The sequence below is a fragment of the Panthera pardus genome, unplaced genomic scaffold (genome assembly GCF_024362965.1).
Source record: "Panthera pardus isolate Hobbes unplaced genomic scaffold, ASM2436296v1 HiC_scaffold_22, whole genome shotgun sequence".
In the NCBI taxonomy this organism is placed as follows: Eukaryota; Metazoa; Chordata; class Mammalia; order Carnivora; family Felidae; genus Panthera; species Panthera pardus.
The window spans coordinates 29,015,974-29,042,873 of NW_026526788.1; the positions used below are offsets into that span (position 1 = coordinate 29,015,974).

Genomic DNA, 26,900 nt, shown 5'->3' on the forward strand with positions numbered 1-26,900 from the left:
ACAAAGGAATTTGGTATAAGAAACATTAGAATTTAATTCCAGTATACACAGTGTTATATTAGTTGCAGGTGTACACTATAGTGATTCACCAATTCTATACATTATTCAGTGCTCATCACGTTGAGTGTACTCCTAATCCCCTTCACCTATTTCACCATTCCGCCCCCCCCCCCACCTTCCCTCTGGTAGCCATCAGTTTGTTCTCTATAGTTAAGAGTCTGTTTTTCAGTTTGTCTCTTATTTTCCTTTGTTCATTTGTTTGTTTCTTAAAATCTACATGTGAGTGAAATCATATGGTATTTATCGTTCTCAGATTGATTTATCTCACTTAGCATTACGCCCCCTAGATCCATCCATGTTGTTGCAAATGGAAAAATTTCATTCTTTTTATGGCTGAATAATATTCCATTGTCTATATATACCACATCTTCTTTATCCATTCATCTATTGATGCACACTTGGGCTGCTTCCATAATTTGGCTATTGTAAATAATGCTTCAATAAATATTGGGGTGCACATATCCTTTCAAATTAGTGTTTTCTTGTTCTTCGAGTAAATATCCAGCTGTGTTATTACTGGGATATATGGTCATTCTATTTTAAAAATTTTGAGGAACCATCCTTCACAGTGGCTATACCAGTTTACATTCCTACCACCAGTGCCCCAGGATTCCTCTTTCTCCACATCATCACCAACACTTCTTGTTTGTTTTTTGTTTGTTTGTTTTTTATTTTAGCCATTCTGACATGTGTGAGGTGATATCTCATTGGGGTTTGATTTGTATCTCTCTGATGATAAGTGATGTAGAGCATATTTTCATGTGTGTTGGCCATCTGTGTCTTTCTTGGAGAAATGTTTGTTCATGTCTTCTGCCCATTTTTTATGTTATTTGTGGGGGTTTTTTGATGTTGAGTTATATATGTTCTTTATGTATTTTGCATACTAACCCTCTATTAGAGATGTCATTTGCAAATATCTTCTCCCATCCAGTATGTTGTCTTTTAGTTTTGTTGATTGTTTTTTTCCACTGTCCAGAAGCTTTTTATTTTTATATAGTCCCAATCATTTATTTTTGCTTTTGTTTCCCTTGCTTCAGGAGACATACATAGAAAAACATTGTTATGACCAATGTCAGTGAAATTACTGCCTGTGCTCTCTTCTAGGGTTTTTGTGGTTTCAGATCTCACAGTTAGGTCCTTAATCCATTTGAGTTTACTTTTGTGTATTATGTAAGAGAGTGATCCAGTTTCATTCTTTTGTATGTAGCTGTCCAGTTATCCCAGCACCATTTGTTGAAGAGACTGTCTTTTTCCCATTGCAAATTCTTGCTTCCTTTGTTGAAGATTAATTATCATATAATCATGGGTTTATTTCTAGGCTCTATTCTGTTTCATTGATCTATAAGTCTATTTTTGCACCAGTTATACATTTTGATTACTACAGCTTTGTAGTAATCTGGGATTGTGTCACCTCCAATTTTGTTCTTTTTCAGATCGCTTTGGTTAATCAGGATCTTTTGTGGTGCCATACAAATTTTAGGATCATTTGTTCCAGTTCAGTCAAAAATGCTGTTGGTATTTTGATAGGGATTGCATTACATCTGTAGATTGCTTTGGGTAGTATGAACATTTTAATATTTGTTCTTCCAATCCATGAGCATGGAATATCTTTCCATTTGCTTGTGTCATTTTCAATTTCTCTCATCAATGTTTTATAGTCCTCAGAGTACAGGTTTTTCACCTCCTTGGTTAAGTTTATTCCTAGATATTTTATTATTTTTGGTGCAATTGTAAATGGGATTATTTTCTTAATTTCTATGAAACACTAGAATTTGAAAGCAAATGTATCATTTTATCATTTATGAAAAATGTGTGAAATTCCAAACAAAATTAAAAGAAATACTAGAAAACTGTATTGTCCTAAGCACGCAAGATTTATTTCTGATTACATAAAAATAGTTGTTGACCAAGTGTAAGGGTTTTTTTGTTTTGTTTTGTTTTTTAAGAGAGAATGAGATTACAAGCAGGGAAGAAGGGCAGAGGGAGAGAGAGAAAGGAGAGGGAAAGAGAGAGAGAGAGAGAGAGAGAGAGAGAGAGCGCCTGATGCAGAGCTCAATCCCATGACCCTGGGATCATGGCCTGAGCTAAAACCAAGAATCAGACGTTAAACCAACTGAGCCACCCAGAAGCCTCAATTCTGCTGCATTCTAAAATCTGAGAAACATTGTTCTAGAACAAATAAAAATGCTTAAGAAACTTACACTTGGTCAGGGCATCTGGGCAGCTCAGTCACGTAAGCGTCCAACTCTTCATTTCAGCTCAGGTCATGATCTCACAGTTTGTGATATCAAGCCCTGAGTTGGGCTCTGCACTGACAGCATGGAGTCTGCTTGGGATTCTCTCCCTCTTTCTCTCTCTGTTTCTTGCCAGCTCAAGCTCGCTTTCTCTCTCTCTCTCTCTCTCTTTCTCTCTCAAACTCTTAAAAATAAAAAAAAAAAGTGCATCAGAATCATCTTTGGGGGATTTGTTAAAATACAGATTACTGAACTTCATGCCCAGAATTTCTGATTTCATAAGTCTGGGATGAGGCACAAGCATTTACATTTCTAACAGGTTTCCAAGTGATGCTGATGCTATACTTGAAGAATCATATAGAAAATGCATGATGTTTCTAATGCCTTAAATCATAAAAATATTTATCTAAAATGTTATATAATTTGATTTTAACTTTTATTCTTGGTCAAAAAGTAGAGAAAGGAAGAGTTTTTTTTTTTTAATTTAATGTAATCAATTGATAGCCCTGTTGTGCCCTATGGTGACAGATTATGCTTAAGGTAAAATTCACATTAACAATTTATTTTTTAAACATTACTTTGTATTTCCTAGATGCCAGGCACATGCCAGACTTTGGGGATAAAAAGATAAATAAGTCACTAGCTCTCTTTCAAAGAATTCTCAACCAGTGGGGAACCCAACATAAAAATTGTAATATGAAAGAAATTACATAAGATGCTTAGGAACATGATGCTAGGGCAATAACTGCCCAGGAGACAGTCAGAGGGAGCTTCAGAGATGAGGTGGCATTTAAGTTGGTCCAAAAACATACACAAAAAAGTGTCTGGCTGTTCCAAAAGTGGGGATAGGTATCTTAGGCAGAGTGCATGGATTGATGACAGGGCAAGCAAATTGGATATAGAAATAGAGGAGCGAAGAGGATAGGAGAGAGCAGAGGTGAGGCTTTAAAGATCTGCTGGAGCCGTTGTCTACAATTTGATCTTCATCTTTGTAGATTTGGAAATCCAAACTTCAGTTCAACAGTGACTGTGTGTCAGGCTCCAATGCCAGGTACCCTGGGAGAGGAGAGACATCAGTGAGTGAGCTAACTTCTCAATCTCAAGGCTCTTCTAATCTTTATTACTGAATATGTCTCTGTTTTTTTTTTCTCTCTCTCCCCTTAAAATAAATTGTGATTTCATTTCTGCAAGGAAAAAGCAGCATAACCTCCCACTGAATTGCTGAGAAAATTTGAGGCAGGTAAAGTTTAAGCAGCTTGCCTTTCTTCACCCAGTAAGTAGGCTTTGCACAAATTCTGGCATCCTGGTTAGCCTAAGGTGGTCCTGAGGTGCAGATACCAGGCAGGGTGTTTTTCAAATGACCCAAATTATTTAATTTAATTATTTATTCTTCTCTAGTTTTAATCACATTCCATTTGGACCCCTAGAGTGGCTTTATATGCCCTTCAAAAATGCCAAATAAATATGCTGTTTAAAGAGGAATCAATTACCCCGAGAGGGTACAAGTTCATAAATCTACATTTATATGATTATTTCTCAATTATTCATATCTCTTTTTTAACTTTTTTTAAAGTTTTTAATCATCAATTTAGTATATTAATATAATCTCCTTATAAACAATAAGATAGTACAGATAAAACTAAAATCCGATTTGACAATTCCGTCCTACTACCTCCCCCAGAGATCCATCAGGTTTGTTTTTGAGAACTGTGTGGACACTTTCCTGAATTCTTTTTTGATTTGAGAGAGAGAGCGTGTGCAGGAGAGAAGGGCAGAATGAGAGAGAGAGAGAGAAGAAAGAAAGGGAGAGAGAAAATCTCAAGCAGGCTTCACAGCACAGAACTGAACATGGGGCTGATCCCACGACCCTAGGATCATGACCTGAGTCGGACACTCAACTGACTGAGCTACCCAGGCACCCTGACACTTTCCTGAATTCTAATCTACCAAGTAAATGTAGAGAAATCATAAGCCTCACATTCAAATAGCTTAGTCATTAAACCTGCCCATGGGTGTGCCTGGGAACACTAATGCTTATTTGTCCCTCTGTAATACTCTTAGTTTGTTTACAGTCTCCTGGGACTACAGACAACAGAAAGTTGATTCCTGTTATTCCCTAGCTCTTAGCACAAAAGAACCCACTTAGCTTTTGCTTATGACTGCTGCCTCAAAACTAGGTTACTCATTAGTAAATACCAGTTTACTTCCTTGAAAATGTAAAATCCTTAAGAATAGAGTACTGGCATTCAAAATGTACATAAACACTGTCTATGTTACTAGCTGGTAAAAAGAAAATAACTATAAAAAATAATTATAAGTAAAATAAGTTTTAAATCAAAATCTGGAAAAAAATTTATGTTTGAATTTATGTTTGAATTAGTTTCATCTAGCAGTGAAGATTATATATATATATATATATATATATATATATATATATATGTATGTGTGTGTGTGTGTGTGTGTGTGTATGTACATGGCACTCTATTACTTTGTGTTTACTATTATGCATATTTCCTAGACTTAATAGAGCTCTGGAACACTGCCTTTGCTAAAATATTAGCCTGGTTTTGTTAAAATAATAACCTGGTTTTGAATTCCTCACCTATGTTTATGTTCAAACACCCACTGTTTTGGAATTTTTCACATTTCTGTTGAAGTTTACCATTCTCGTCATTATGACATACTATTTATCAACCAAATTAAAAAAATTTTATGTTTATTTTTGAAGGAGAGAGACAGGGCATGAGTGGGGGAGAGGCAGAGAGAGAGGGAGACACAGAATCCTAAATGGGCTCAAGGCTCTGAGCTGTCAGCAGAGCCCGACGTGGGGCTCGAACTCACAAACCCCAAGATCATCACCTGAGCCAAAGTCGGATGCTTAACTGACTGAGCCACCCAGGCACCCCTCAACCAAATTTTTAAAAAATACTTTGACTACTTGAAAATAAGACCCACATTCTTGCCCCCTAAAAAGTCCAAGGAGTTAGAGTGAACTGAAGAAAATAGGTTATAAACTGATGTTATGATTCTTTCTAAGAAAAACATGATTCAGCACTTTGTTTGCAGTAGTAAAACTTTGAACATAGGCCAAAAATTGTTTAGGCTCTTTCTACTGCAATATAGTAGGTATATTTGACTATCCAACTATACTGCATATTTGTATTTTGAATTCTGAATCTCTGGATAGTCTCACAGTTAAAAGACATCAATCTTTTTGTAAAGCACTGTGAAATTTTGCTCTATCTTGAAATTAATGGGGAAAAGTGGATCTACAGAGTCTCTAGAGAAAAATGCTATCTCTCTACAACATACTATTTGGATTTAACTTTAGCAATGGTGGGAAATAGTGGGCTTTTTAATATTATGGATCTTATTACAATCTTATGAATAAGTAAACAAAATAATAACTCTTAAAAACTTTTAGCCTTCTCTATTTATGTATATCCTTCTGTTTTCTTTATGTACACTTACAAATGCATTCTTACAGAAATATACATATATTCTTTTTTTTTTTTAATTTTTTTTCAACGTTTTTTATTTATTTTTGGGACAGAGAGAGACAGAGCATGAACAGGGGAGGGGCAGAGAGAGAGGGAGACACAGAATCGGAAACAGGCTCCAGGCTCCGAGCCATCAGCCCAGAGCCTGACGCGGGGCTCGAACTCACAGACCGCGAGATCGTGACCTGGCTGAAGTCGGACGCTTAACCGACTGCGCCACCCAGGCGCCCCTATACATATATTCTTCAAAAATATTCATATATATGATATATAGAGATATAAAATATATATCATATATATGCAAAGTTATATATAGATATAAAATATGTAGCTAACACAAAAGAAAGCAGTAGTGGAGGAATAGAGAAACAAAGACATAAGACATGTAGAAAATAAATAGCAAATGACAAACTTATACCATAACTTATCAGTAGCTATATCAAATGTAAATGGAATAAACTCTCTAATCAAAAGGCAGATGTCAGCAGAATTAATTTTTTTAACTAATCTAACTATGCTTTCTATAAGAGACACATTTTTTTAATTTTTAAATTTTATTCATTCAAAAAAAATTTTTAACATTTATTTATTTTTGAGAGACAGTGCGAGACAGAGCATGAGCAGGGGTGGTGCAAAGGGGGGTGGGGGGGGTGGGACACAGAATCAACACAGGCTCCAAGCTCTGAGCTGTCAGCACAGAGCCCAACACGGGGCTTGAACCCACGGAATGTGAGATCATGACCTGAGCCGAAGTCAAACACTTAACCCAGGTGCCCCTAAATTTTATTTAAATCCAAGTTAGTTAACATGTAGTGTAATAATGATTTCAGGAGTAGAATTTAGTGATTTATCACTTACATACAACACCAGTGCTCATCCCAACAAGTGCCCTCCTTAATGCACATCACCCATTTAGACCATCCTTGGACACAACACCCCTCCAGCAACCCTCAGTTTGTTCTCTGTATTTAAGAGTCTCACATGGTTTGCATCCATCTCTCTTTTTATCTTATTTTTCCCTCCATTCTCCTATGTTCATCTGTTTTGTTTCTTAAATTCCACATGAGTGAAATCATATGATATTTATCTTTCTCTGACTGACTTATTTTGCTTAGCAAAATACACTCTAGTTCCATCCATGTTGTTGCAAATGGCAAGATTTCATTCTTTTTCATAGCCGAGTAATATTCCAGTGTGTGTGTGTGTGTGTGTGTGTGTGTGTGTGTGTGTGTGTATATACCACATATTCTTTATCCACTCATCAGTCAATGGACATTTGGGCTCTTTCCATAATTTGGCTATTGTTGATAGTGTTGCTATAAACATTAGGGTGCATGTACCCCTTCAAATAAGAATTTTTATATCCTTCAGATAAATACCTAGTAGTGCAATTGTTGGGTCGTAGGGTAGTTCTATTTTTAATTTTTTGAGGAACGTCCATACTGTTTTCCAGAGTGGCTGCACCAGCTTGCATTCCCACTAGCAGTGCAAAAGGGTTCCCCTTTCACTATGTCCTTGCCAACATCTGTTATTTCCTGAGTTGTTAATTTTAGCCATTCTGACAGGTGTGATGTGGTATCTCATTGAGAGACATGCTTTAAATTCATAGACACAAATAGGTTGAAAGTAAAAGAATGGGAAAAAATTATGCCATACAAAGAGTAACCAAAAGAGTTTAAATAACTATACTAATATCAGACAAAATAGACTTTAAAACAAAAGTTGTTACTGGAGACAAAGACATTTTATAACGATAAAAGGATCAATTCATTAGGAAGATGTAACAATTATAAACACATACGCACCTAACAACAGAACCCCAAAACACGTGAAGAAAAAACTGGCATAATTGGAGAAATAGACAACTAATAATAGTTGGAGATTTCAAAGTCTACTTTCAGTAATAGAACAAGGAGACAGAAGATCAGGAAGGAAGCAGAAGACTTTAATAACACTATAAACCTAACACTACAGACCAAACAGACATCTATACAACATCCCCCACTAATAGTAAATAACACATTTTTCTCAAGTGCACATGGAACATTCTCCAAAATAGATTATATGTTAGGCCATAAATAAGTCTCTTAATTTTCTTTTAAGTTTATTAATTCCCAGGGGCACCTGGGTGGCTCAGTCGGTTAAGCATCCATCTCTTGATTTCGGCTCAGGTAATGATCTCATGGTTTCATGAGTTCAAGCCCCAAGTCAGGCTCTGTTGACAGTACAGATCCTGCTTGGTATTCTCTCTCTCTCTCTCTCTCTCTCTCTCTCCCTCTCAGTCCCTCCCCCACCTTTCTCTCTCTCAAAATAAATAAATAAACATTTGAAAATAAATATTTCTTGAAGACATCCTCTTATATATCTATCCTTACTGTTCTAGTTTAAGGCCTCATCATCTCTGCTGAGCCTTCTCCTAGTCTTCTCTCTTCTCCTCTCGACATCCACCCTCCGTACTTCAGCCAGAAGTATATAATCTGAGGTTGATCTCAATCTAAAAACAAAAGCCAAGCTCTACAAGGTAGCATAAAAACTCCCCCAAGATCTGGTTACTACCTATACCCTTCCTTTATTTTGCAGTGCTCCAGCTGCTTAGAATTCCCACTTCTATCAAATTATTTCCTGTCTCCATGCCTTGGATCCTACTGTGTCCTCAGCCTTGAATGCCTTTTCTAGGTAAATTTTACTTATTATCCAGTTTTTAGCTCAGGAGTTATCTCCGGTTATGCTAATGGTCTTACTCTATGTTCCTCAAACACTCTATGCTTACCTTATTTGAGTACTTTCTATAGTTTAATATATTTATTTAATGGAGTACCTATATGCTCCTCAATTTCCATTGTATCAACAGCAACCATGTCTGCCTATATTAGAAAAACAACAATACATTACATGTGACATATTACTTATTCTGTCCAGAGGTGATACTTGGTATTCATATGAGTTCACGGATTTCCTTGGAATAATTTGCTGCCCTGCAACACAGTGCTTAGAACACCATATTTAATAAAAATTCAACAAGAATGAACCAAATTTATTAACAATGATGGGACACACATGAAAAAGGATATGACTAGAATTATTTGCTACTAATCTCTATCCTATATAACAACCTAATAACCCACTTTAGAGATTGAAAACTGAGGTTCAGAAAAGTTAAATGCCTCAGAATCAAGCAGCTGGTAGGGAAGTGTCAAAGCTGAGATTGGAACCAAAGCCTCGATTATGAAGACCATTCTAAGTTTTGCCATTGAATTTCTTTGTAAAATTTGAAGCATTAATTTATCTCTTGGTTCTTCTATTTTTTGGCCCATAAAATAATAACTTGCTAGCCTGTACTGAAAACTAGTTACTTAAAGTGCTCTACCCCCAATATAATCATCATTGTATATGGAGAGACATAGGTACATATATAATGAAAATTATATTTTCATTTACCACTTAGAAACTGAAAATCATGTGTATGGGGAAACAGTCTGCTACTGTATTATCTGTGCTATTTCTAAGTTATTAATGTGTTTATGACACATTAAAAGCTGTACAATAATTTGATTTAAATTCCTACGTAGCTAACTTTTGTAGCTGTTGTCTCTATTCTTCACAATAATCCACTAGAACAGAAAGAATGTTCAATACTTCTAATTATTTCCAAAAAATAGAAAAAGGGTGTGTTTGGTGCTTTCTTCCTTTTCAGTTTCCATTTGTTTACTTAGTGTATAATTGAAATTGGATGAAATCTTTTGGTTTCCCTAGTCCCAGAATGAACAGTTAAAAGTGACTTAAAGAAGCAAAAAGTATCAAGAATGTAAACTATGTAATGAAACATTGTCTTGAGAAATAATTTTGAATCATGACAAGGAAGATCACTGCTTTCCGAAGACACTAGATAAGTATGATATAAATCAAAGAACAAGCATTTTACAAAACCTTAGTAAGACAGATTTAGTGTTCAAAGGCATCAACTACTTTATAAACACACTCCTAGAAACTTATTTGTGGGTTTTGCTACTTTTTTTTTTAGTTTATTTGCTTTTCATAATGGCAAAAAGATTATGGTAAAATCCAGTTTTTATGTTATTTTAGAATGCTATTGGAGGTATGTGAACAATTATCTTAACTAATTTTTAGTGAATGTGTCTTCCCTCTCCCAGCAGGGTGCAATCTCTTTCAATTTCTCTTTCTTTTTGTTTCTCTGGGCTCTGCATGGAATTTTCCTCTCCCCTTCATCCTGATGGTGTAATACATGATTACATATTTGTTGTCTTGTTTTCCTCTGGGGAGTGTGGATACTTCCATTTCCTCTCCTTTTTCATTTTTCTCTCATTATGGCCTCCAACAAGATCCTCTCCGGAGTTCCTCTGATCTCTGTACTAATAGAAAAGTACTGTAATGACCGAAAGGAAGACAAAGAGAAAACAAAATCTCAAAAGCAGCTCGGAGCCCTTAGTTCTAACCATCTCTATGGAAACAATTCCACAGAGATCAATCTGGAAACAATCTGTAGGGATCACTGGAGCAGTGATGAACCAATCCACCAAGACTTACAGGATTCAATTTGCCAATGGGAATAGTAGATAGACTTTTTTTTTTTTTCTTTTGAGAAAAATAGTAAAATAGGAAGCCAAATAAAAATTAGGTTTGCCTCTAGGGCACCTGTCTGGCTCAGTTGGTGGAGCATGCAACTCTTGATCTCAGGGTGTGGGTTCAAGCCCCACACTGGGTGTAGAGATTACTTAAAAATAATAATAATAATAATAAAAAGAAAATCTTTTTTAAAATTACATTTGCCCCAAAATTAGTGTCCTTTTTTTTAAATGCTTATTTTTTATTTTTGAGAGAGAGAGAGCACAAGCGAGAGAGGGGCAGAGAGAGGGGGGGACAGAGGGTACAAAGTAGACTCCACACTGACAGCCCCCTGATGCGGGGCCTGAACTCACACACCTGAACTCACACACCGTGAGATCATGATCGGAAATCGGATGCTCAACCAACTGAGCCATTCAGGTGCCCCTAGTGTACTTTTTTTTAATTCAAAGCTTCCTACTTGCTGTAATAAAAAAGCAAAAGGAATACATGTACTAATTTCAAGTCCTTCCTAAGAATTTACACTGGCAAACAACAAAGTGCCCAATATACAGGAATTGTGGCCAAAACACAAAGAAAACATTGCAGTTCAGTGGTGAAAAGCCATTAGAATGATTTAAGGATTGTGGCCCAGAACCATACAAATTAAGTATGTGGAAAGAATGCCAAACTCAGTCAGGCACTAAATGTATTATTTGAATTCAGGCAAGAGGTAAAAGGGATTACAGCATTCCATCTGCCAAATCAAGTTGAAAGACTGAAAAGGTAAAGTAGTGATGTAACTAGAACCCAGGAAGAACTCCATCCGAAGTGTGGGAGCTTGGAGTCTAACATAGCAATTTTTTTTTTGAGGAGAGGGGCTGAAGGTGTCAGTGACACCAGTACATCAAGTTTCAGGCCTCTTCAAACATCTCTAGCCAGGAGCATAATGGTGGCTCAGTTGGTTAAGTGACAAACTTCAGCTCAGGTCACGGATCTCACGGTTCAGGAGTTTGAGCCCCACGTTGGGCTCTGTGCTGCCGGCTTGGAGCCTGGCGCCTGCTTCAAATTCTGTGTGTGTGTCTCTCTGCCCCTCTTCTCTCTTCTCTCTCTCTCTCTCTCTCTCTCTCTCTCTCAATAAATAAATAAATAAATAAATAAATAAATAAATAAATAAATAAAACATTTTAAAAAAAAGTCTCCAGCCAATGAACTGTCTCCTGAGATGGTAATGTTTGTTAAGTAACTTCAATTCGCCTAAAATGATGCTTGTTCCCTTAATGCATAGGGTTAGGTTATTTGCAACCCCAGGAAGGTCTAGAATGCTTTAAGACCCTAGCCCCTACAGTAAAACCATTTTGATTCAAATCCTAGCTTCCATTACTAGGTGTATGACCTTCAGCAACTTTTTGTACTCTCTTTTTTTTTAATTTTTTAATTTTTTTTAAAGATTTTTTTTTTTTTTAACATTCATTCTTGAGAGACAGAGAGACAGATCATGAGTGGGGAAGGGGCAGAGAGAGAGGGAGACACAGAATCTGAAACAGGCTCCAGGATCCAAGCTTTCAGCACAGAGCCCAACACGGGGCTCAAACCCACGAACTGTAAGATCATGACCTGAGCCAAAGTTGGACACCCAACTGACTCAGCCACCCAGGCGCCCCCCTCTTTTTTTTTTAATGTTCATTTATTTTGAGACAGAGAGAGGGAGAGAGAGAAAGCACAAGCAGGAGAGGGACAGAGAGAGAGGGGGAGAGAGAATCCCAAGCAGGCTTCGTGCTGTCAGTACAGAGTCCAACTTGGGGCTCAAACCCATGAACCATAAGATTATGATCTGAGCAGAAGTCAAGAATCAGACACTTAACCCACTGAGCCATCCAGGTGCCCCAACTTTTGTACTTCTAAACTCACGCATCTGATCTGTAAAATGGGGACAATAATTATCCTTTAGATTGTAAGGAGTCAGTGAATTAAGCACAGCACTAGCTCAAGCAAGCTCTTAATAAATATGAATCATAATGTTATGTTATCCAGGTTTTGTTTTTCTGTGTCTTGTAATAATGACCACACTGTCCCATCGCCCTTTCTCCAAGAGGTATTTTGAGGGAGTGGGCTCAAGAAAATTAGGGCATTATGACCTAGCCAATTCTTACTGTCCCACATTTGTCTTAAGCAGGTTTGAGGCTGAATTAAACCATAAATGGAGATTTCCATTATATGCAGGTAACTGGTCTCCGGCCTACACCTTACACATTGCAGATCTCATGGGGTAAAAAATTATTCAAGCTTCTCCACTGCTAACACCCCTTATATCCCTTCAAGGTCTTCCCAACTTCTATAGTAGAACGTACAAAGTCTTTGACTGAACATTAAAGGTCTGCAACCTAGTATTGTTGGGGTTTTAGGGTGATGGTGGGGTTCAGAGCTGACGGCCAAGAAAGAATTCTTGAAGACATCTTTGGTGCAAAAAGGTGATTTTATTAAAGCACAGGACAAGATCCGTGGGCAGAGAAAGAGATGCACTGGGGTTGTGCAGAGTGACTGCTTATATACTGTGGAGTTTGGGGAGCTGAAGTCAAAAGAAAGTTTCTTAAAGGGATTTCCATATACTAAAGAGGATTTACAGATTACTGGAAGCCTAGGTGTTGCCAAACTAAGGTTGTTTTTTACCTCTAGCAAAGCATTATCATTAAGATAGTAGGGAGTTCCCGGAGATTATGCTATTGATGAGATATCTGTAAACTGATGGAAACTATCAGTTTAACCATTTGATTTCCATCCTTTCCTTTGTTTTTGGGCAGCCGGGGTACCTGAGGAATATCACACATATCCCACCTGAGGGTGGGGGGGATTGTGCTAGTTTGTGCTTAGCCCTCAGCTTGCCTTAGTATCCCTCATCAGCATTGTCCACATTTCCAACTACAGGAACATCCCTGTGTTCAAATTCATTTCTTTCCCTCTCTTGCACTTCATGTACAGTTCCTATGTTTGCACTTGCACTAATCTCTTTACCAGGACTGGCCTGCACCCATTCAACAGAAATTTGGCTTGAAATTTTTTTTAATTAAAAAAAAGAAAAAAAAAAAGCCATAACGTGTCCCTAAGGACTTTGGTGGCGTAGGACAGCACAACCAAAAAATACTAGGTCGGTGTCACTTGCACTGCAATTTTCAAGAACGCAAAGCCCTGTTTATAAAACAACCCTAAGGTGTCAGTCGTCAGCACCTGATCCATGCCCCAGGTTATAAAGTGGGAGAGATGAAACTAACAAAAAATAACAAATGGACTCCTCAAAAGGGAGAACAAACTGGTGGTTGCCAGAGGGGAGGTGGGTGAGGGGATGGGTGAAATAGATAAAGGGGATTAAGAGGTACAGTGCTTCCTGGTAAGCACTGAGTAGTATGTATATACATAATTACCAAATCATTGTTGTATACCTGAAACTAATATAACACTGCATATTAATTATACGTCAATATAGACAAGTGGAGAGATGAACTTTGTCCTGGGACTAGTGGGGGGGAGGGGGTTTATCAAGAAGCCCCTCAGGGAGGAGGCCCGCCTGTGTGTGGGTAGGGGGCTGGGCCAGGTGCCCTAGCGCCACTACAGGGAAGGAGGAGCCCCAGATTAGAGGCGGAATGGGGGCCTGGTACCCACTATGGTGTCTTCGCAGCGGGGGAAACAATATTTTTACCGCATAACGCAAACCTGACAAGAAAATCCCTCTCCGCATTTGGCCTCCGTATCACGTGGCATCCTTTCCCTGCAGGTGAGGAGGGTGGGGGGAGGGGTTAGGGTGGGGACTCTATCGAATGTGGTTTTGGTGGGGACAGAGTATTGGAAAACTTTTCCAAACTGCGACACCATGGTTCCTTCAACACACACTGGCTGCAACTGCCACTTCACATCCTCCCCGAATGGGCAGAAAGGTGAGCTCTGAGCATTTAACAGTTTTACCGTAACCCGCGCGTCTAACTAGACTTCCTCTCCCACTCTCCCCACCTCCTCCTCAAACAAATTGGTCTGCCCACCAGCGCGCATGCGCACTTCTTGCCGCCAGCGCCAAGGCGGGAGCGACTCCCAGGTCTCGCGAGAGCGGGGAGCTGGTCTTCGTTGCTCTCGCCCCACCCCCTCCTTCTCGCTCGCTCTCTCCCATCCCCCCAAGCCAGTCGCTCTGCTGCGCAGCTCCCTTAGCGGTTGCCACCGCCTGAGACGGTTGGAAGAACCGTTGTGGCGAGCGCTACACGAGGCGAGCGACTTCTTCCTCTTCACGACCGACCCCTCGAGCGCCAGAATCGGCGTTACTGTCGCCCGACAGGGTATCTGAAGTAAAAGGGGGTAGGTTGGGCTGGTGGTTTCGAGAGCGGAGTCGGGAGAAGGACGAAAGAGAGACTGAGAGGGGGTGGGGGGGGGGGGAAGTGTGGAGGTCGCTGCTCGGAGGCGGTCACACTGCGCCTCCCAGGCGATCTCCCACTTCAAGGAGGGCGGCCTGCGGTGGGGGAGAACTTGGCTCAGGTGAAATTCAGTGGACGAAACTGAGGCCCGAAGTGGGGGTCATCCAGCATTTCCCCGCTTTCCCTGCTGGTTTGGCCTCCGCCATTTTGGGTACGGTGGCGCGGCCACTTCGGCTTCCCGCCCTTCCCCCTCTTTCTACTTTTTTGCCCCTAAGCTTCCTAAAACTGATTTAGAAGGCCGGGGGGAGGTCACAGCGCCCCCGGAAGGGGAGCGAAGCGAGCAGGGAAAGGTTGGGCACTTGGTAGGGCGGGGGGGGGGGGGGGGGTCTGGGCTGGCGGGCGCGCTCCCGATGGAAATGGCGCCGGATGGGCCTGGCCTCCCACCGCGGCCTCCCTACCTCCGCAGTCTCGGCTGGGCTACCCTGGGCTGGCGGGACTGCGAGTGACTTCTGACGCAGATTCCCAAGATGAGAGAGGCTGGAGCTGGGGGAGGAAAGCCAATGGCGACGAAGGCGCTCAACTCCCAAATCCAGGACAAAGGAGGCAGACGGCCTCCTTTGTAATTCCGCCGCCCGGTGGCGACGGTTTCTAAGCCAGGCTTGGCTGCCGGACGGAAAGATGGGGGGGGCGGGGGGGAAGGGGCGTACTCTCCTTAGCTCTCCGGTCTCTAGGGCAGCTAGATAAACGAAAAGTCTCCGGGGAGGAATAAAGGACGCTTAGCCGGCCCTTATATTCCAGATTTGGAACTTCGAAAAGAGTACGTACTGATTTTCCAGAGGGTTTTATTTTTCTCACATTTCTCTGAAACGTAAAGACTTTGTGGGTGATTGTTTTTGTAAGCAGAAAAGCGGCTGACTTCGAATAGGAATGTGAAATGGGCAATTTAAATAATCGTTCGGGTCCAGTGAACTCTGATAACAGCCTTTTGAACTTTTGGGCAGGGGTGGGTGGTTTAGCAGTGGGTTTTGTGTAGTTTGGCACTACACTGAGTAATAATGTAAGTAGGAGTTTTACCTTTGGGAAGCAGTTAAAACAGTGATGGCATAAATTTGTGTAGGAATTTAATTACTTTCAATATTAAGTCTCCAAGAGTTGTATGTTGTGCAGAGAGGCTGTAGAAGTAAAATACATCAAAATACAGTTAGCATTTATTTTCTTTTGGCAGCTAAGCATGTTTTTTATTTAGTATAGGACAGTGGTGATATTTTGGCCAAGAAAAAAAGCCTACTCAACAACAACAAAACAAACCGAAAGCCCAGTCACGTGGTGGTGTGATGGGGGGGCGGGGGTTCCTTAGAACACAGGGAAGCTAGGTCCGTAATTTTCACTGAGTACCTGAAAAAGTGAGTCAGGGCCTGAGAATTTTATAAAGAGTTCCCGATAATGAATAGGAGTCCTTACAAGAACTCTTATTACCTACTTTTTTCAGCTTTAAAAACAAAAAAACCTTCCTATTGTTGAAGATGGTCTGATTTTAGTAGCCTTTGAAAAAGCCTAGAGTTTTCTGTAAAGTAGTACATGGTATAATGGCTTTCCTAATTGGATTACCCTAGAAACCTTTTTTTGTGTCCTTTCACCTGCATAATCTGGAAATCCATCTGATTACTAATTACCTTTTATATTTTTAATAACCATGTTCTTTTTTTGATGTTCTTATTTTGGTATACAAGTGGCTGAGCTGCAATAGGTGATGGTAAACTTTGTTTTAAAAAAGAACTCCTTTGTAATTTTAGGGACTTAACATCTCCTTTAGGTATTAGTGGTGTGTCTACCTTTTCTACTGATAATTAAGGAGCAAACACATTGGCAAGGGGAAATGATGTAAGATGTTCAGTTTAATTATCACTTTATTGCCAAAATTTGAAGTTCATTCTCATTTTTTAAGACTAGTGAGCTACCATTTATAAAGTTATTTATTGTTACATCAAACCCTAACTTCATTATATTTCAGAAGATAGTATATGCCTCTGTGTATTAAAGGAATTTTATATTTCATTTTACCTCTTAGATGCTTAGCAACTTGGAGATAGAATTCACATACCATAAACTTCACCTATTTAAAATCATGTGGACTTTTGTGACTGGCTTCTTTCACTTAATATCATGTTTAGGAAATTAAAGTCTCACTCAAAAGTGACTTCAGTTATACTAGTTCAGCTGCTGGTATTTTTAATTGGTGCTAACACTTGGAAGTCTTAAAGCAGAATTGGGATTAGTCTTGAAACTTGCAAAGAAAGGTCGAGATGGATTATCCTGAATAATTGGTAGACTCTAGGTAGTGTCTGAGACCGCTTTATTAATGTATTAGAGGAAATTGTCTTTTTGTATGCTTTCAGAGTTTGTCTTGGTTTTGTTTTGTAAGTAGAATTCTAGACTCAAATTTTGAGTTTTGAAGGAATAATCAAGTGTGGCTTTTAAAATTGTGTAGTCTTCATACATGTAGAGTGGAGAAGAAGAGTCATCCTGTGAAATAGTTTGTCTTCTGAATCTGGTTAACTTTTTCTCCACTTACAATTGTGTTAAGTTTATTATTGTGTTTTTTACAGACTTAATGTTTTGTTAGTTTTGTATAGGTCTTTTTAGTATAGACTGATCCAAAAATCAAAACTAGTGTGCTTGCTTGTGTTTCTTAGAAAGGGCTAAAGTTTATAGTGAAGATAAGTCAGTTACCATCTTTTTGTTTGTTCCCAAAACAAAGTATCTTTACTTTGAAGAAAGAAACGTTCTAAATAATAAAAAGCGTCACACCAAGGTCTTTTTACAACACATTAAATTGATTTTGCAAAGTACTTACATGTTTTATAAGAAGTAACATTTGATGTTACATCCTTTAATTTTTCTTTTTTTCTATTGAGTCATCTTTTATAGGAATTTTTTTTTTTTTAAGTTGATGCCATTTTTTAAAGTCTTTTGGGGTTTTTTTAAGAAAATGGTAGAGATCTTCAAAATGTCGTAACTTTTTCTCAAACTGACTCAGGGTCTACTTTTTTCAGGACTACTCTGCTTTTTATCTAATAGGTGCTATAGAAAACATTTCCAAAAAGCCCTCCTTTTTCCTCTGCCTTGGACATAATCCTTCCTTAGGAAGCTTGAAAGCTTAAGCCTATGTTGACTATGGAAAAGACTTTAACTATCTGTATTTCAAGACTCAGGATAGTTTTCTGTCCTTTAATTAAGGTTTCTTTATTTTGTTTGTGGTATAATTCAGTAGTTATACAGGGCCCTTTAAAACCCAGTGACTACCATTGAATGATTAGCCATGCTACGGACCAAGCTTTATAAAACGAGTCTTAAAAGTAACAGTCCGGTGAAGTATAAGCACCTGTGCTATCTGTATTTTACAGTTGAACAGAGAGGTTAAGAAGTTTGCTTACATCAGCCATTGAGTGGCAGAATAGGGATTCAAATCCAGGGGTTTTTTTTTTTTTTTTTATGATTTTTTTGTTTGTTTTCTTAATTCACATCAAGTATTCATGTGCGTAAAAATCAGTTGTAACGTCTGATAAAAAAAAAATTCAAAATCTTCCCACTTTGGTGTCTGTGTCTAGAGTGCCTCCCAGGATTTTTTAAAACCACAAAACAAGTCTCAAAGTTGTTATTTACACGCAGAGGTATTTAATAACCACATTGGGAAAATTTGTCCGTTTTTTTTTAAATGTACCAATTCTAGCAAAAAAAAAAAATTACTTTCTGCAGATGCTACTTCTCACAGTTGCACTGATAATTAGATGGTGTGAAATTAAATATTAGTGAACACTGTTATGGAATACCTTCAAGCGTAAAGGAATCAAGTGAACAAATTGTTTTGTTTACAGGGGAGGAGGTGGTGAGGGAAAGGTTTGAAATACTCAGGTGAGTAGGATTCCTACAGCTGCTTAGTGAAATTTGTAACGTCTGGTAAGTTTCTGCAGCTGAAGGACTTCTGCATTAGCCTCTTTAAAATGTACTGGAATTCTAAAAGGATGGTTGTCTCTTGGGAAGGGAGCTGGGTGTGGATGGGTTCTTTTTGGAAGGCTAGGAGGGCTTCTTACTGTACCCTAAAAAAAAAAAAAATGTGAATGTGTTGCCTTTTAAAATTTGTGTTTAAAAGTAAACCAGTGAGTAAACTCATCTTTAATATACTCCAAACAGGTAGCTTCAAAAAACAGACACTGTTGGAAGGCCTTTTGAGGCCTTTTACCCCGATTTTAAAACATACCCTAATTAAGTCATCTTAAAACTTTTGAGAAGTGTTTAGATTTAAAGTAGAGATATCAATTTTTTCCCCTCCTTCAAAAGCAATTTGACTTGTTCAGATTTAAAGTGCATCTAAAAATTACGACTTTTGTAATGCCATTTTTCTAATATTGAAGGAAGTACTCATTGAACTTTTGACTTAGGCTCTTGCTGTAAGTGGACACTGGTGGTATGTGCAGCTTTTGAGTAATTAAGTTTTAAAGAATTTGCATAATGATTCAAATGAATAATAAAACCTGAAAAGTGAATGAAAATTGGAGAAATGAGGAAAAGGCTAGAGTTGACAATAAGGTGACAGGAAATGGAATTTGAAGACTAATCTGAAATTGTGTAAGTTTTCTTAAGATTGGGCATTATAAAATATTTAGGCCTTAGAAATTCAGTACTTTGTGGGGGGTGGGACAGGTTTCACTCACTTTTCCCTTTTTGCCAACCCCAAAATGGGAAGGTGTTTTGCCTTTGCATTGTCAACAAGCCATATGTTATATTTCCTGTTGTACACCACTGAGTGGTGTTTCTTCAGTACCTGTAGCAAGAGTATATTTTGATTGACTGCTTTATGTGCTTGTTTATTTTTTATAGCGTTTAAATCAAACGTTATTGAGATGGATTGGGTTATGAAACATAATGGTCCAAATGACGCTAGTGATGGGACAGTACGACTTCGTGGACTGCCATTTGGTTGCAGCAAAGAGGAAATAGTTCAGTTCTTTCAAGGTACCTCTAGTATTAGTCAAAGTTTAGTAGTATTTTAATTATATATTTTAATTATATTACTCAGTTTTTAATTTGTAAAACCCATTTGTTTTGGGGTCTTTTTGAGTATAGTATCTTGGTTAATGTATTATGTTACGAAATATGCTCCAGTTAATATTCAGTACAGAATGTTTAGAATATGTGAAACCTAACTAATGTGCAATAAACTTAATTGAGAGTAATTATGTGTGATGAACCATGAATTATATGGAGCATAAATTTGATTTGGCTTTTTTAATGTAATATAGGTGAGCTTTTAGTGTATGTAATTTAAAAAAGACACTGGTTGCAAAAAAAAATATGTAATCCAGTAATATTTGAAAAAAATCTTCCGCTTGTATTATGGGGTGATGGGAAACTTAAGCTTTTTTGTTTTGTTTGTTTTGTTTTGTTTAGACTTGTTTTAAATATTTGATTCAGATGGGAATGTTTCAGCCTTTAACACTGTTCCCCTTGATGGGGTTATTTGTCCTTGGGTTAAAGGGTTGGAAATCGTGCCAAATGGGATAACATTGACGATGGACTACCAGGGGAGAAGCACAGGGGAGGCCTTCGTGCAGTTTGCTTCAAAGGAGATAGCAGAAAATGCTCTGGGGAAACACAAGGAAAGAATAGGGCACAGGTGGGGATGGAGAGTTTGGGATGGTGTTAAATTTTTATTTTTGGGGGTTGTGGGTCACTATTGCTTAAATGGGGGGGTTACAATAACATTTTTCTGGGGTAGTTTAAAAGAATTGATAATTATCTAAATTTAACTTGGAAACTACAGATTTGGGTGGGGAATTAATGCTAATAGTTTGCTTAAATTAAAATTAGATTGTTTCCATTTCTCTATAGGATGTTGATAAATGCTTTTTTATAATCAGCTATTTTCTCTAAACACCTATGATGTACTAAAGGAAACAAGCTAAAATTATTATGAATTGTTTTCAAATGACTAATTTATTTATGTAAAACTTAAATATTAATTATTTAAGTTTGTAGGTGTAAAAAATGTTAATTTATGGTGTATTTAGGCAATTTAAATTGGGTTATGTATCTAGATGTAGAAAAACTTACTGCATTTTTGCCCAGTATCTTATTTATTCTAATACATTTACGCTAAAACTTGTACCTTAAACCATTTTTAAATAGGTATATTGAGATCTTCAGAAGTAGCAGGAGTGAAATCAAAGGATTTTATGATCCACCAAGAAGATTGCTGGGCCAGCGACCGGGACCATATGATAGACCGATAGGAGGAAGAGGGGGTTATTATGGAGCTGGGCGTGGAAGTATGTATGACAGAATGCGACGAGGAGGTGATGGATATGATGGTGGTATGTGTATCTAATGAACAAAGGTTCTGTTGTCATTTTCTTAATGTTCCTGACACTTTGTCAAGAAATATAGAAATGGCAGTAATTTCAGTACCTACTAGGTTTTAAAAACCTGTTCATGAAAATATGAATTCCCATGGCCAGCTATGGGACTTGATTGATGCACATATTGGCACCTACATAATACAGAAATTAAAATGAAGATTTTGGCATATTTTGACATTTTCTGTTTAACCTCAGAATGAAAGTTAATTTGATGTCTAAATGTATCCTTTTGAGATTTTTTTATTTCCACCAAGTGTTAACTGCTTTTTTTCACATGCACTGAGTTGGGAGTTGCAAACTTGTAATAAGATAACCAGACTGTTGTCACAGAATGTTTCTATAAACTGGATTTATAAAATTTATCTCTTGAAAGTGTATTCATGTATTTCTCATTAAATTATACAGGTTATGGAGGTTTTGATGACTATGGTGGCTATAATAATTATGGCTATGGAAATGATGGCTTCGATGACAGAATGAGAGATGGAAGAGGTAAATAAATATTAAAGACATTCATTTTTAGGTGCATATTAGTATTTTACTACCATTTGTGGTTTAATATAGGTTAAGTGACTTGTATAAAAATAGGCATATTTCAGTGCATCCGTACATGGGGCTTTTATACAGATACATACTTACAGTATTTGATACTCAGAATGATTCTTTATTTGATGTTTAGAACAACTGTGTTAAGATTTCTTGGGTGGCAAAGAAAAAGGTATAAATAGGAAAAGTAATGTATAGAGAAGAAGTGTTGTCAAGAGGCTTTACATGTATCAGCCATTTATAATCTGGAAATTTTATTAGGTATGGGAGGACACGGCTATGGTGGAGCTGGTGATGCAAGTTCGGGATTTCATGGTGGTCATTTTGTACATATGAGAGGATTACCTTTTCGTGCAACTGAAAATGACATTGCTAATGTGAGTAATTTTAGTAATAGTTTTATTCTGGTATCCAATTTTGAAGCATTCTTTTTTTTTTTTTTTTAAACGTTTTATTTATTTTTGAGACAGAGAGAGACAGAGCATGAGCGGGGGAGGGGCAGAGAGAGAGGGAGACACAGAATCGGAAGCAGGCTCCAGACTCTGAGCCATCAGCCCAGAGCCTGACGCGGGGCTCGAACTCACGGACCACGAGATCGTGACCTGAGTTGAAGTCAGCCGCTTAACCGACTGAGCCACTCAGGCGCCCCTGAAGCATTCTTAAATGGACTCATGTTTTTTATAGTTTTAATGTCAGAATTCCTTTAATACTGTATATAAATATGTATATATATATCCTTATCAGTGAATATTTTTTTGTCCATTGTATATTGATTTACTTAGAAAGTCCAGTTAAGAATTCAGTGAAGAGATGCTTAGGTGGCTCAGTCAGTTAAGCGTCTGACTCTTGATTTTGGCCCAGGTCATGATCTCAGGGTTTCAGGGGTTCGAGCCCCACATTGGGCTCTGTGCTGACCATGCAGAGCCTGCTTAGGATTCTCCCTCTCTGCTCCTCCTCCCCTCATGCTCTTTTTCAAATAAGTAACCTTTTTTTAAAAAATTTAGTGAAAAGTGGTCAGCATAGAGTAGAGATGACTGGAGTATTATTGCCCTTGTCAAGTTTTGGAAGTGGAAATACGTTAACAAGTCAAAGTTTAGTTTAGTTTGACTTTCTAGCTATATTGTGATTAGAAACAGGAGCTGTGAAAATAATGGGCATAGATGCTATTGCTGATTTGAAATTGGTTGATTTCAAATTGGTTAGAGAATCTGCAAACTTCAGCCCAGGTGCATCTAGTCACATCCATTCTTACCTCCTGAGTAGTTGCCGTAGAGATCCTGGGGGCCTTACAAAGCCAAGACTACTATCTAGTTCTAAAATGAATTTAGCTGTAGATCTTACTGGGAACTGATGGCCTAAGTACCTTTTTAGGATTGCTTCAACCTGGTTAACTTGTGATTAGAACTAAGTAATATATTTTGGGAGCTGTCCACATATAGTTGGTATATGTTTATCAAATTCCATTGGTCTAAATCCTAACACCTAAATTCTCTGTGCATGTTTCTAAGTCTCAGGTGACCTATTTATCCTTTAGCAATTTCGAAATACTTTTCTTGGGAGGACAGAGGACTTAACTCCTCTCCCTCTCAGTGGTAGGATATGACACTTTTTCTGTTTAGAGTGAACTGTGTTTTGGGTTAGAATTTTTTTTTCTTTTAATATCACTTAGCTTGCTTTTTCTTTTACTTAGGTTATTTTTTTTAAGTGCTCCAAACTGGGTGGAGCTCAACACAAGGCTTGAACTCATGACCGTGAGATTAAGACCTGAGCCAAGATCAAGAGTTGGACACTTAACCAACTGAGCCACCAAGGCACTCTTATTAGCTTATTTTAAAATTTTTAATGTTTATTTTTGAGAGCGTGGGAGAGGGGCAGAGAGAGAGGGAGACACAGAATCAGAAGCAGGCTCCAGGCTCTGAGCTGTCAGCAGAGCACAATGTGGGGGCTCGAATTCACAAGCAGTGAGATCATGACCTGAGGTGAAGTCAGACACTTAACCAACTGAGCCACCAGGCGCCCCATTATTAGCTTATTTTAAAGAGAATTTCTTTGCATTTTCCCCTGAGTGTATAATTTTATATTATTCCCAGAACTGTTGTAGTTGATCTGTTAGCCTTGCAATACAGGGCAGTAGAGAGGTTTGTTTTAATGCATAAGGGTATGTGGTAATTTACTTCTGATAATCTAAATAGAAAAATTAATAACAAATGTTTTGTTTAGTTCTTCTCACCACTAAATCCAATACGAGTGCATATTGATATTGGAGCTGATGGCAGAGCAACAGGAGAAGCAGATGTAGAATTTGTGACACATGAAGATGCCGTAGCTGCCATGTCTAAAGATAAGAATAACATGCGTAAGTGGTATCTTTGGCTTGCTAACTCATTTCTCAGGTGTGAATTTCTAAAATAACTCTCATTTGTAATTCCTCATATGTAAGATGTTACAGGATCTGTAGATACAATTCTTGGCAGTTATTGGGACCTGAAACCATATGGCCTCTAATAAGTTCAGACTTTTTAAAGGCTTTTTACGGGCCTTTTTAATGAAAAGGTAATTCAGGCTTAGTACTTGACAGGTTATTACAGCTTAAGTTATTATTGGGGGAAAATAGGTATGTTACTTGCATTTGCCTGAGTTCCCATGCCATTTGCAAATCACCGCTTAACCCATATGTCAACTAACTCGGGGAAGTTATTTCTGCATGTTATCAAATCCATTTTAAATATTAAATTTTACCCTGACTAGTGATTCCTAAATCTGACTATACACAGATCATTTTGTAGTCAGTAGAAAATAGGTTTTTGTGGACATTACTTTCATGATTCTAATTCAGTTCTTGAGACGTGGAGTATACATTTTTTTGAGAGAGCGAGCACGTGTAGGGGAAGGGCAGAGGGAAGGAATATCCCAAGCAGGCTCCATGCCCAGCACACACAGCCTGATGTAGGGCTTGGTCTCATGGATCTCATGACCATGAGATAATGACCTGAGCCGAAGTCAAGAGTGGGATGGATGCTTAATCAACTGAGCCAGCCACCCAGGTGTCCCTGGGGACATGGAATATATTTTAAGAAGTACACTAGCTGGTTCTACAATAATGAATCAGCCCTTTTTATAGATGAGGAAACAGAGTCCTCATCCAGTTTTTGCTTGTTCAGGGTTGTACAGTTTGAACAGACTTGGTAAGTTAGGTTTGTAGCCCGTCTGGCATTCATTTTATCACTCCACAAGGAACTCTGTAAATAGGAAGTCTATAAACATGCTTTCAGGTTAATATTAGCTAGTCATTATTTTTATGCTTTTATTGATAAATTTGGTCCATCATTGCTCTCATCCCTATTAATCTTTTCTTTTTTCTTAAAGAACATCGGTACATTGAACTCTTCTTGAATTCTACTCCTGGAGGCGGTTCTGGAATGGGAGGTTCTGGAATGGGAGGCTATGGCAGAGATGGAATGGGTATGTAAAGTTTTTTAAATAAGCAGAGTTACACATTTTACAGTCAATCTCCAACTTTTTTTTTTTCTTTTTAAGATAATCAGGGAGGTTATGGATCTGTTGGAAGAATGGGAATGGGTAACAATTACAGTGGAGGATATGGTACTCCTGATGGCTTGGGTGGTTATGGTAAGTGTCTTTGGTTACTGTGGTTTGATCTGTTAGTCCCATGTGTGGACGTTTTTAAGCTCATGTTATCTTTAACGTAGTATGCACTGATATTTCCTGCTAAACAATTCTTGTGTTTTTTGTTCTTTTTTTAAAGGCCGTGGCGGTGGAGGCAGTGGAGGTTACTATGGGCAAGGTGGCATGAGTGGAGGTGGATGGCGTGGGATGTATTAAAGCATAACCACCAACATCAAAGTCCTGACAACAGTGTCTGGTCTACTAGACTTTCTTACAGATTTAATTTCTTTTGTATTTTAAGAACTTTATAATGACTGAAGGAATGTGTTTTCAAAATATTATTTGGTAAAGCAACAGATTGTGATGGGAAAATCTGTTTTCTGTAGGTTTTATTTGTTGCATACTTTGACTTAAAAATAAATTTTTATATTCAAACCACTGATGTTGATACTTTTTATATACTAGTTACTCCTAAGGATGTGCTGCTTTCATAAGATTTGGGTTGATGTATTTTACTATTAGCTCTACAAGTAGTAGTATAGTGTAATTTTAGAGGACAATGGTTCACCTTTGCATAAACCACAAGTCTTTAATAAGCAGACATCTGGAATAGAGCTTGGAAAATAGTGTAACTTTTTTCTTTTAATTTCTCCTGGACAATACTGTAAATATATAAAACCTAAAGATGAGTGTAGGTGGCTTCAGGAGTATAAATTCCACTAATTTCTATATTAGTCGTTCTTTTTCAAATGTCATTTATCAAGCATAGCTCTGAAATGAAGATCTAAAGGGTATCTGGATTTCTGAATATTCCTAATTGTGATAACCTGGGGATGAGAGCGTTGGAAGTTTAAATTCTAGCCCTAGAGTTTAGAATAAGATTCACTCAGCACTTGACTGAAGTACCAAAAATGTTTCCCAAAAAATGATAGTTGTAAGTTCTCTCTAAATGTTAGACTAGGTTAAGGTTCTCAGTGACATGAGAATTCAGTACAAAAAGTATTTACTGTGGAGTATAATTCTCACAGCTGTTATTTTCAGTTTTCCTGCCCAATAGTTAAAGTATATGGTTTTTTAGTAACTGTATAAATGATTAAACAAATGTAAGAGACCAGTCCATGTGATAGTCAATTAAAATGAGAGTCCTGGAAGTTGGATTTTGCATTTTATATCTGTTTGGAGTTTTAGAGCCATTGTGTTTAAAAATACTATATGTAGCAAGGAAAAGGTGCTTTTTACTTTTAATCCCTTTGATCAATATGGCTTTTTTCCAAATTGGCTAATGGATCAAAATGAAACCTGTCAATGTGAATTCAGTTATTGACCTTGTTACTTGTTTTTGCTAGAAATGTTATTAATGTAATAAATATCAACATGGGAGATAATAGTGTGGTCTGTCCTAGAATGCTTTGTGTCGGTTACTGATTGTAAATCATATTGGTAGAAGGTGCCGTATCTACGTGAACACTGGACAAAGTGACTCCTAAGGAGTGATTTCTGCTGTTAGAGAAGGAAGCTGTGTTAGCTTAAATGGAGCAGTGACTTGTTTAATGCTTGTAC

The 26,900-nt window shown here is 37.9% G+C and overlaps 1 protein-coding gene and 1 long non-coding RNA gene across 8 annotated transcripts; one reads left to right on the top strand and one right to left on the bottom strand.

The window, feature by feature from the left end:
• Positions 1-1,915: 1,915 nt before the first annotated feature.
• LOC109264331 (uncharacterized) lies at positions 1,916-15,340 on the bottom strand. Of its 3 annotated transcripts, none has more exons than XR_008416713.1 (3): positions 15,210-15,340; positions 9,913-10,164; positions 1,916-3,350 (listed from the first exon to the last, which is right to left on the bottom strand). It is a non-coding gene; the product is annotated as an uncharacterized LOC109264331 (long non-coding RNA). The 3 variants fall into 3 exon arrangements; XR_002078696.2 differs by having other exon boundaries at positions 8,170-10,164; XR_008416712.1 differs by lacking the exon at positions 1,916-3,350 and having other exon boundaries at positions 7,457-10,164.
• Positions 14,567-26,725, top strand: HNRNPH3 (heterogeneous nuclear ribonucleoprotein H3). Of its 5 annotated transcripts, none has more exons than XM_019444345.2 (10): positions 14,567-14,676; positions 19,630-19,764; positions 20,287-20,425; positions 20,938-21,122; positions 21,573-21,659; positions 21,975-22,090; positions 23,934-24,069; positions 25,080-25,175; positions 25,251-25,343; positions 25,480-26,725. In XM_019444345.2, the coding sequence occupies exons 2-10, from the start codon at positions 19,653-19,655 to the stop codon at positions 25,554-25,556; spliced, it is 1,041 nt and encodes a 346-aa protein (XP_019299890.1). In that variant the 5' UTR covers positions 14,567-14,676; positions 19,630-19,652; the 3' UTR covers positions 25,557-26,725. The 5 variants fall into 5 exon arrangements, with proteins under 5 accessions (XP_019299890.1, XP_019299891.1, XP_019299892.1 ...); XM_019444346.2 differs by having other exon boundaries at positions 20,938-21,077; XM_019444347.2 differs by having other exon boundaries at positions 14,576-14,695.
• Positions 26,726-26,900: the final 175 nt, after the last annotated feature.

What these genes read in the sequence shown, in the direction of transcription:
- HNRNPH3 (XM_019444345.2), top strand. Translation starts at nt 19,653, where the DNA reads ATGGATTGGGTTATGAAACATAATGGTCCAAATGACGCTAGTGATGGG. An exon ending in AGGTGATGGATATGATGGTG is followed by an intron (nt 21,123 to 21,572) that starts GTATGTGTATCT and finishes TAAATTATACAG; the next exon opens with GTTATGGAGGTTTTGATGAC. An exon ending in TGATGGCTTGGGTGGTTATG is followed by an intron (nt 25,344 to 25,479) that starts GTAAGTGTCTTT and finishes CTTTTTTTAAAG; the next exon opens with GCCGTGGCGGTGGAGGCAGT.